Source organism: Peromyscus eremicus, chromosome X (genome assembly GCF_949786415.1).
Source record: "Peromyscus eremicus chromosome X, PerEre_H2_v1, whole genome shotgun sequence".
Taxonomy (NCBI): domain Eukaryota; kingdom Metazoa; phylum Chordata; class Mammalia; order Rodentia; family Cricetidae; genus Peromyscus; species Peromyscus eremicus.
In genome coordinates this window covers 17438970-17449401 of record NC_081439.1, presented here as the reverse complement: position 1 = coordinate 17449401, position 10432 = coordinate 17438970, and the positions used below count along the sequence as shown (strand labels likewise).

Genomic DNA, 10432 nt, shown 5'->3' with positions numbered 1-10432 from the left:
CTTCCTGCTTTTGTAAGGTTTGATAAAGCAAGGAAGGTCACACAAAGTTCAAGTCACAGCTGTCTGGAGTCGGTCCCCAACACTGGCAACTTCCCTAGCACCAGGGTTTTCGCTATACCCATGATCTCTCTCACTATCAAGTATCTATTTCATTACATTTCTCCTCCCATTCCCTTATGCTCTTATCCCTTATCATCCATTGCCCAACCCTCATCCCCAGTTTACTCATGGTGATCTCATCTATTTCCCCTTCCCAGAGCAGTCCATGCTTCACTCTTTGGGTCTTCCCTGTTAGTTAGCTTCTCTGGAGTTGTGTGTTGCCTGATTACCCTTTGCTTTATATCTAGTATCCACTTATGAGTGGGTTCATACCATGTTTGTCCTTCTGAGACTGGGTTACCTCACTCAGGATGATATTTTCTAGTTCCGTCCATTTGCCTGCAAATTTCATGATGTCATTGTTTTTATCTGCAGAGTGGATGAATGGATAAAGAATGGATCTAGATGCTCCTCAACTGGAAGAATATATATGTAACACATTTTTTTTTTCCATTCTTCCAGTTGAGGAGCATCTAGGTTGTTTTCAGGTTCTGGCTATTACAAATAATGTTGCCATGAACATAGTTGAGCATGTGTCCTTGCAGTATTATTGAGTATTCCTTGGGTGTATGCTCAAGAGTGGTATAGTTGAGTCTTGAGGTAGATCGATTCCCAATTTTCTGAGAAACCGTCATACTGATTTCCAAAGTGGCTATACCAGTTTGCACTCCCACCAACAGTGGAGGAGTGTTCCCCTTGATCCACATTCTCTCCAACATAAGCTGTCTTCAGTGTTTTTGATCTTAGCCATTCTGACAGGTGTTAAGATGGTATCTCAGAGTCATTTTGATTTGCATTTCCCTGATGACTAAGGATATTGAGCAGTTCTTTAAATGTCTTTCAGTCATTTGAGATTCTTCCTTTGTTTAGCTCTATAGCCCATTTTTAATTGAATTGATTGTTATTTTGATGTCTACTTTCTTGAGTTCTTTATATATTTTGGAGATCAGGCCTCTGTCAGATGTGGAGTTGGTGAAAAATTTTTCCCATTCTGTAGGCTGTCATTTTGACTTATTTAGTGTGTCCATGGCCTTACAGAAGCTTCTTAGTTTCAGGAGGTCCAATTTATTAATTGTTGTTCTCAGTGTATGTGCTACTGGTGTTATATTTAGGAAGTGGTCTCCTATGAGAATGTGTTCAAGAATATTTCCTACTTTCTCTTCTATCACGTTCAGTGTAACTGTCTTTATATTGAGGTCTTTGATCCACTTGCACTTGAGTTTTTTGCATGGTGATAGATGTGGATCTATTTGCATTCTTTTTCATGTTGGTGTTCAGTTATGCCAGTACCATTTATTGAAGATGCTTTCCTTTTTCCATTGTACAGTTTTGGCTTCTCAGCCATTTTATCATTTGTATATAGAAGGGCTAGTGATTTTTTGAGTTAATCTAGTATTCTTCCATATTACTGAAGATGTTTACCAGCTCTAGGTGTTCCCTGGTGGAATTTTTTGAGTCACTTATGTATACTATCATATCATCTGCAAATGGTGAAAGTTTGAATTCTTCCCTTTCAGTTTATATTCCCTTGATTTTTTTTGCTGTCTCATTGCTCTAGTAGAACTTCAAGTAGCATACTGAATAAACATGGGGATAGTGGATAGCCTTGTCTCTTTCCTGATTTTGGTGGAATCACTTTGAGTTTCTCTCCATTTAATTTGATGTTGGCAGTTGGCTTACTGTAAATTGCCTTTATTATGTTTAGGTATGTTCTCTGTATTCCTGATCTCCCAAGACATTTTTCCTGAAGGGTTGTTTGATTTTGTCAAAGGCCTTTTCAGCATCTAATGAAACGATCATGTGGTTTTTTTCTTTCAGTTTGTTTATATGCTGTATTACTTTGACAGACTTTCCCATGTTGAACCATTCTTGCATGTCTGGGATAAAGCCTACTTGACCATGGTGGGTAATATTTTTGATGTGTTGTTGAAATAGATTTGCCAATATTTTATTGACTATTTTTGCAACAATGTTCATGAGGGAGATTGGTCTATAATTTAATTTCTTTGTTGCATCTTTGTGTGGCTTGGGAATCAGAGTAACTGTGGCCTCATAAAAGGAGTTTTGTAACGTTATTCTGTTTCTCTTCTGTAGAATAATTTGAAGAGTGTTGGTATTAACTCTTCTTTGAAGATCTGGTAGAATTCTGCATTGAAACCATCTGGTCCTGGGCTTTTTTTGCTTGGGAGAATTTCAGGGACTGTTTCTATTTCCTGAGGTGTTATTGGTCTATTTAAATTTTTATCTGGTATTGATTTAACTTTGGTATGTGGAACCTATCCAGATAATTGTCTAATTCTTTTAGATTTTGCAGTTTTGTGGAGTACACATTTTTGAACTATGACTTGAAGATTCTCTGGAATTTCTCCTTGTCAGTTATTATAACTCCCTTTTCATTTCTGATTTTGTTAATTTGGAGTCTCTCTCTCTCTCTCTCTCTCTCTCTCTGCCTTTTGGTTAGTGTGTATAAGGGCTTGTCTATCTTGTTGATTTTCTCAAAGAACCAACTCTTTGTTTCATTGATTCTCTGTATTGTTCTCTTTGTTTCTATTTTATTGATTTCAGCTATCAATTTGATTATTTCCTGGCATCTATTCCTCCTGGGAGACTTTGCTTCTTTCTGTTCTAGAGCTTTTAGGTGTGCTGTTAAGTCACTAGTTTGAGATTTCTCCAATGTCTTTATGTGGGCATTTAGTGCTATGAATTTCCCTCTTAGGACTGCTTTTATAGTGTCCCATAAGTTTGTGTATATTGTGTCTTCATTTTCATTGACTTTTAGGAAGTTTTAATTTATTTCTTTAATTCTTCCTCGACCCATTGGTGATTCAATTGAGCATTATTCAGTTTCCATGAGATTGTAGGCTTTCTGTAATTTTTAATGTTGTTGAAATCTAACATCAAGCCATGGTGGTCTGATGGAATATAGGTGGTTATTCCAATTTTTTGTGTCTGTTGAGATTTGTTTTGTGACCGAGTATCTAGTTGATTTTAGAGAAGGTTCTATGGTGTGCTGAGAAGAAGGTGTATTCTTTTGTGTTAGGTTGGAATGTTCTATAGATATTGATTAAGTCCATTTGAGTCAAAGCATCTGTTAGGTCCCTTATTTCTCTTTTAAGTTTTGATCTGACAGATCTACCCCGTGATGAGAGTGGGGTGTTGAAGTGTCTCACTATTAATGTGTGGGGTTTGATGTATGATTTAAGCTTTAGTAATGTTTCTTTTACATATGTGGATGCCCTTGTATTTGGAGCATAAATGCTCAGAATTGAAACTTCATCTTGGAGGATCTTTCCTGTGATGAGTATGTAATGTTGTTCTTGATGTCTCCTGATTTATTTTAGTTTGAAGTCTATTTTATTAGATATTAGGAGAGCTACACCAGCTTGCTTCTTAAGTCCATTTGATTGGAAAGACTTTTCCCACCCTTTTACTCTGAGGTAGTATCTGTGTTTAAAGTTGAGGTGTGTTTATTGTATGCAGCACAAAGATGGGTCCTGCTTTCATATCCATTCTGTTAGCCTGTGTCTTTTTATAGATGAATTAAGACCATTGATATTAAGGGATATTATTGACCAGTGATTGTTAATTCTATTATTGTTTGGTGGTACTATGTGTATATTTATCTCCTTTGGGATTTACTGTTGTGAGATTATCTATTGTCTGTGTTTTCATGGGTGTATCTGAATTTCCTTAGGTTGGAATTTTCCTTCTAGTGCTTTCTGTAGGGCTGGATTTGTGGATAGGTATTGTTTAAATCTGGGTTTGTGTTGGAATGTCTTGTTCACTCTGTCTATGGCAATTGAAAGTTTTGCTGGGTATATAAGTCTAGGCTGGCATCCATGGTCTCTTAGTGTCTGCATTACATCTGTCAAGGACCTCTGGCTTTCAAAGTCTCCATTGAGAAGTAGATTGTTATTTTGATGAGTCTGCCTTTATAAATCACTTGGCCTTTTTCCTTTACTGCTCTTATATTTTTTCTTTATTCTCTATGTTTAGTTGTTTAATTATTATGTGCCAAGGGGACTTTTTGGGGTGTCCAATCTGTTTGGTGTTCTATAATCTTGTATCTTCATAGGTTTTTCCTTCTTTAGGTTGGGAAATTTTCTTCCATGATTTTGTCGAATATATTTTCTGTGCCTTTGAGTTATAATTCTTCTCCTTCTTCTGTACCTATTATTCTTAGGTTTGGTCTTTTCATGGTGTCCTAGATTTCCTAGACATATTGTATTATGCCTTTTTTGGCTTTGGTATTTTCTTTGACTGATAAAACTATTTCCTCTATTGTATCTTCTACATTAGAGATTCTCTCTTCCATCTCTTGTATTCTGTTGGTTATGCTTACATCTGTGTTTCCTCTTTGTTTACTCAGATTTTCTTTTTCTAGCATTCCCCTTGTTTGTATCTTCTTCATTGTTTCTGTTTCAAATTTCAGATCTTGAACTGTTTCCCTCACATGTTTAATTTCTTTTTCATGGTTTTCCTGGCTTTCTTTAATGGATTTATTGATTTATTCCATTTATTTTTGTTTGTCTTTTCCTCAATTTCTTCATTGGTTTCTTCTAATTTTTTGGTTGTCTTTTCCTCAGTTTCTTTAAGGGAATTTTTCATTTTTTCTTTAAAGACCTTTATCCTCTTCATGAAGCTATTTTTCAGGTCACATTCTTCTGTTTCTTCTACATTGTGATGCTCAGGTCTTATTGTTGGAGGAGAGCTAGGTTCTGTTGATGCCATATTGTTCTTTATGTTGTTGTATGTATTTTTCCATTGATATCTGCTGATTTATTCCTCTAATAGGTGCAAGAGGTGCCTGTGTCTGAGCGAGTTGCATTGGTCCACTCTGTGCCTGTTGTGTCTGTGTCTCAGGGAGTCCCTTTGGATCCAATCTTATCTCTTGGTCTAAATGGAGCTGACAGGTTCTCAATCTCAGGGAGGTGCACTTGACCCAATGCAAGCTAGTTGATTCTGTGGCTCAGGTAGTCGCTCTTGGTCTTCTCAGGGCTTCTGGTCCAGTCAGAAACGGTGGATTCTGTGTCTCAGGAAGCCACTCTTGATCCAATGGGAGCTGGCAGATTCCTTGTCTCAGGAAGTTAGAGGGGTCACAGGCAGATGGGTACTGAGGTAGGGCTTAGGTATTGTAGATTTCAGGGTACAATGGGAAGTTTTTGTGGGGGAGCCTGGCTGTGGGGAGTTTCTCCTCCTGGCCAGCATCTGGGGCAGAGTTGGCTGGGGGTTCCTGGGGGCTGGCTGTGTCTCAGGGCCTGGATCCCAGAAGCAGGACTCCCTGGGAAGGAGGGGAGTTACTCACCTCTTGATCCAATGGTAGCTGGCAGATTCCTTGTGTCAAGAAGTTACTGGGGTCACAGGCAGATGGGTATTTGCACAGGGCTTGCGTCCTCTAGATTGCAGGGACTGGTGGGGGGTTGGTGGGGGAGCCTGGTTGTAGGGAGTTTTATCTGCTGGCCAGCAGCTCATGGAGTCTTAGTTTTGTGTTCAGAGAAGGTATTTGAGTAAGTGATGAGCAAATGATGGAAATATCCATGAATCCTCATGTTTTATACAGAGATTTTAGTTTTCTTATACTGAGAAATGAGTTCACGGTCTTATTCATCTTAGGTAATCACTATAACACTAAGCTATATCCCCACCCCAGATACCTACATGTCTTGAAAGTCATTCTCAATCTAGCTTTAATTATGAGATTATATGTAGTTCTTGATATGTAGTTCTTGTTTTTTTTTAAATAGTAATTACATTTCAGAAAAGTACTAACAAGAAAGACAGTGTACACTATTGCATTGATCTACCTTGAGTTCTTTATTTGGTATGTGTCTTTTGGGTTAATATAACTTTGGAAATAAATATATGCCTATATGCATACATATATGTATATGCTTGCATACACATGTGTGTACTATGAATGACATTCTCACATGATTGGATATACCATGTGAATTATAGTTTTCATTTTTTTATTTCAGCAGGCCATGTAGGTTAGTTCCTTTTTTAATAGTCATGAGAAGTTTCATCACATTATTTTAGAAGTGATAATTTGTTTGAGCATTCCTTTGTTTATTACCCTCATTTACATTATTCATAATATTTCCGTATTACAAACAAAGGTGAATAAACATGATATTAGTGTGATATTGCCAACCCCCATCTCACTGTCAATTCCAAGCTCTGAAATACCTGGTCAGCAAATATGAACATTTCAGCATTTGATGGATATTATGAAATTGTTATCCAAAATATCACGTAGTGGCTATTTCCACTATACTCATGGATTTCCAAGCTGTTCTTACTATTATCTACAGTGTTCAGAATAGTAATCTGCACATAGACCATTGAAACATCTCTATGTGACAACAGGGACAAGGTATGAGAGCTCAGTGCTCTCTAAGCCATGACTCCATCTGTTTTCCTGCCTTCCCTTGTAGTCTCACTGACTCTATTCTTCTTTGATGCCTTCTTCAGATTTGCCAAAATGAAGGAGTTCATCTTCAAGTTCAGTGGCCTGATTTGCAGTACAGCAGCTTTGGTGTTCGAAATCATCCTTGCAAACAGCCAATGCTGGCGCCTGTGGGAGTTTAACAATGAGGTTGTGCAATTTGTGTCAATTGGACTCTGGGATGCTTATTACACTCAGGAATTTAACATCTCTGGGTCTATGACCAGGATGTTGGTTCACACCCCTCTCAATTCAACCTGGAACGAGTCATCGGAATTTCAGTATTTACAACTCCTGATAGCGTGGGCCATTTTGATGAAACTCCTAGTCCTGATTTTCACTTCAGTGGCCATTAAGATCAGCTGTCTGGATGACCCATTCATTGAAATCCAACTGTTTTGCTACAAGATGTCTGCCATAATTTTGGCTGTGAGCAGCATTTTTACACTTGTTACTGTGACCTTGAACCACCTGGTTGACATGTATGGGCAAACCACTCTTGATTTTCCACCTGACTTTCCCGTAAAGAAAGAAGACATTATAAAGAAACACTGCACAACTGTGTTCCCAATGGGTGTCCTGACAGCCACGATGTCACTCTTTGGCGTGATTTTGTTTCTCTACGAGATGATCTCTTTGACAGAACAGAGTCAGGTGAAGGCACCGAGTGCTTCCGAACTGGCTGAGCAGGTCGTGATTCCACTCAACACTGCCAACAAGCAATAGCAAGAAAGAGTACACTATAACGTCATGTTTCCTAAGTAAACCTAGTGAATCCCAAGAAAAATACGGTTTGCAAGTAAACAGACACCTCAACACAAAAAAAGAAACCACATTCTTGTGTGGAGACACTTAAGTATTCATATCTCTGACAGGTAGAGCAGGATGTTTTAGCCTTGGCACTGCTGGGAGAGTGGGATGCTCTCTTGGAGAAAGAATGCACTGCTGTTCACTGAGTATGCTAGTGCCATCTGTCGTCTGTCGCTATTAGAAGGCACTAGCCAGCTCTTATTTCCCCAGTTGGGAATAAACACCACAAATGCCCAGGCATTTCCAGGGTGCTCTGATGGTCCATGTGGTGGGTAGCATAGGGCCATTCTAATCTCTCAGCCCTCCCTCAGGACCTTAAAAAAATCCTAGTTTTCTTCCTGGAAACATTAGTCCCTATTCTTTATCAGGTCAGCATTCTGAGTGTGTGTTATACTGTGTGAATACTTTCTTTAAATGTTTTCACATTCTAACCTCTGTGGGTGATGATCACGTCTTTGGATACTGCCAACAAGCAGTAGCAGGCAAGAGTACTGGTGAGATGCAAGTTGCTTAAATAAACATGACATATACAAGGTGAAAGAAGGTTTGTAAGTAAGCTGACACCTCAACACACATACACAAGAACCCCACATTCCTGTGTGGAAACACTTAAGTAATCAGATCTCTGGAGGGTAGAGCTGGATGTCTCAGCCTTGGCACTGCTGGCAGCATGGGATGATATCTTGAAGTAAGAAAGCAATGCTGCACACTGAAGATGCCAGTGCCATCTGCAGCCTGTATGTACTAGAAAGCAGTAGCCATCTCCTAATTCTCTGGTTGTGAAGATCAAAAAAGGTCAGGCATCTCCATTGTGCTCTGATGGACCATGTGGTGTGCAGAAGACAAGACAGCTTGTCAGAGTTGGTTTTCTTGTTTTATCATCTCCACCACTGAGTTCAATCTCACATTATCAGGCTTGATGGCACACACTCTTACACAGTGAACAATACCACCAACCTCAAGTTTATTGCTATGAAGATACAGTATTCTCCCCATTGTTGCTATTAGATGAAGTTCATTTTATTATGCAAAACAAATTTATTCCATCTTTAAAACAGTCCCATGTTTCTTTGGGAGTCCAGTGTCTTTTTTGGGACTCGGCAGGTTTTCAGCAGTGAGAACCTGGACAATCATAAATCAACTCCCATACTTCTAACCTAAAATGGTTCTGAATAAACATTACCATTATAAAAGGGAGGAGTGGGGACACAGTAAAGGAAGTGTGTCCTGAAGGAAGACCGAAACCCAAGAGGGAAAACTCTGAATCCAGAAGCTCTATATTATACCTGTCGTCTAGTGATATGATGTATGTATCATTTTGGAGTCAAGCGGCTGAAGGAACCCTGGCCTTCCAGTTTTACTGGCTGTAGGACTACAACCTATCCTTCTTTCTCTCTTTCCTTTCTTCTTTCTTTCTTTCTTTCTTTCTTTCTTTCTTTCTTTCTTTCTTTCTTTCTTTCTTTCTTTCTTTCTTCCTTCCTTCTTCATTTCTCTCTCTCTCTCTCTCTCTCTCTCTCTCTCTCTCTCTCTCTCATTTCTTGGATTTTTGAGACAGGGTTTCTCAGTGAAACAGTCATGGGTGTGTTGGAACTCACTCTTTAGAAAAGGCTTGCCTCAAACTTACAGAGATCCACCTGCCTCTGCCTCCTGAGACCTGGGATTAAGGGTGTGTGCCACCATTGCCTGGCTTGTAGCCTCTTTCTTGAGCTCTCTATAATGTATACATGTAGGTTTCTATGGCAAGCACATCAAGGTCCTGTCTTCCCACATTCTACTATCTCCATTGAAGCATCAAGTTCATATTCAGTTTCACGAAGGGGTCTTCTAGACTTCCTAGATGGCCTTCATGGGTCTAAAGCCATATACATTACATGACCTTAGGGGTTCTGAAACTGTGAATCAAGATTCTATTTACCGTATAATCTTGTGTTTGTGCTTACTGAAAATTCAGCACCACATGGAATATGCTCCCTAGCTCTTTGGCAGGTTGTGATGGAATGTGATGGAACCTGGCTATGCTGGATAGGGTTTTTTTTTTTTTTTGTCATCTTGATGCAATCTCGATTCATCTGAAAGAGAAAACTTTAGTTGAGTAAATGCCTTCAGGAAACTGGCCTTTAAGAGAGTGTGTGGAAGCTCAGTGTGGTGGTGCATGCCTTTGATCTCAGCACTTAGGAGGCAGAGGCAGGTGGTTCTCTATGGATTCGAGGCCAGCCTATTCTACAGAGCGAGTTCCATGACAGGCAGGGTACACAGAGAAACCCTGTCTCAAAAAGCAAAACAAAGCAAAATAGAAAGTGTGTGGATCATTCTCTTGAGCAATGATTAAGCTGCGAGGATCTAGTCCACTGTGTGTGATACAGGTGTTCGTGAGTTGCATAAGGAAGCAAGCTGAAGTAGCCATGGAGAGCAAGGCAGTGTTCCTTCATGGTCTGTGCTTCAGTTCTTTGTCTCCAAGTTTCTGCCTTGATTGCTTACCTATGTGTTCTGTCAGTGATGGACTGTGAAGCTCTTGCTCTGGCTTTCTCTAAGGTGAACTTCCCCATAATCAAATCCAACTGCAGTATCTCTGCCCTCAAAGGCCTACCTTGAGATGCTTAATTCAGACATGCTCTTTACCTTGTGAGATATCCAGAATCTCTCCTGCCAGCCCAATCAACACTGTCCCAGGTCCAGAGGTAGTCACATGGATCCTTCATTTAACTGTAGCTGGTGAATTCCCTAAGAGCCAGTGCCACCCCCACACTCTAGATGAAGCCTATCCATGAGCTTTGCTCGAAGAATTTTCCTGAACTTCTCCTGACAGCACCATCTATGAAATCCCAGGCCTAAGTCCCATAACGCAGCTCCTGCACTTGTTATTTCTGTTTAGTTCCCCTACATCCCAGCCTGCCTATGCCATCTATGCACACCAGGCCTATCTCCTGTGCACAAATCTTGTACCAACTTTGCTTGAATGGTCCACAGATATTCCCCTGCTTGTGCAATATTTGCCCTTTCAAGCCTGGTCCTAATCAGACAGCTCTTTCACCAAATTTCCTGGTGAGTTCCCCCAGTAGTAAGCCTAGATGTGCA

At 39.7% G+C, this 10432-nt stretch overlaps 1 protein-coding gene across 1 annotated transcript; it reads left to right on the top strand.

The window, feature by feature from the left end:
• Window positions 1-1915: 1915 nt before the first annotated feature.
• On the top strand, window positions 1916-7273 carry LOC131899705 (uncharacterized). Its single transcript, XM_059251184.1, has 2 exons — window positions 1916-2001; window positions 6574-7273. Exon 2 carries the CDS (start codon window positions 6584-6586, stop codon window positions 7271-7273), a length of 690 nt encoding a protein of 229 aa, XP_059107167.1. The 5' UTR covers window positions 1916-2001; window positions 6574-6583.
• The last annotated feature ends 3159 nt before the right edge of the window (window positions 7274-10432 follow it).

What these genes read in the sequence shown, in the direction of transcription:
- LOC131899705 (XM_059251184.1), top strand. Translation starts at nt 6,584, where the DNA reads ATGAAGGAGTTCATCTTCAAGTTCAGTGGCCTGATTTGCAGTACAGCA.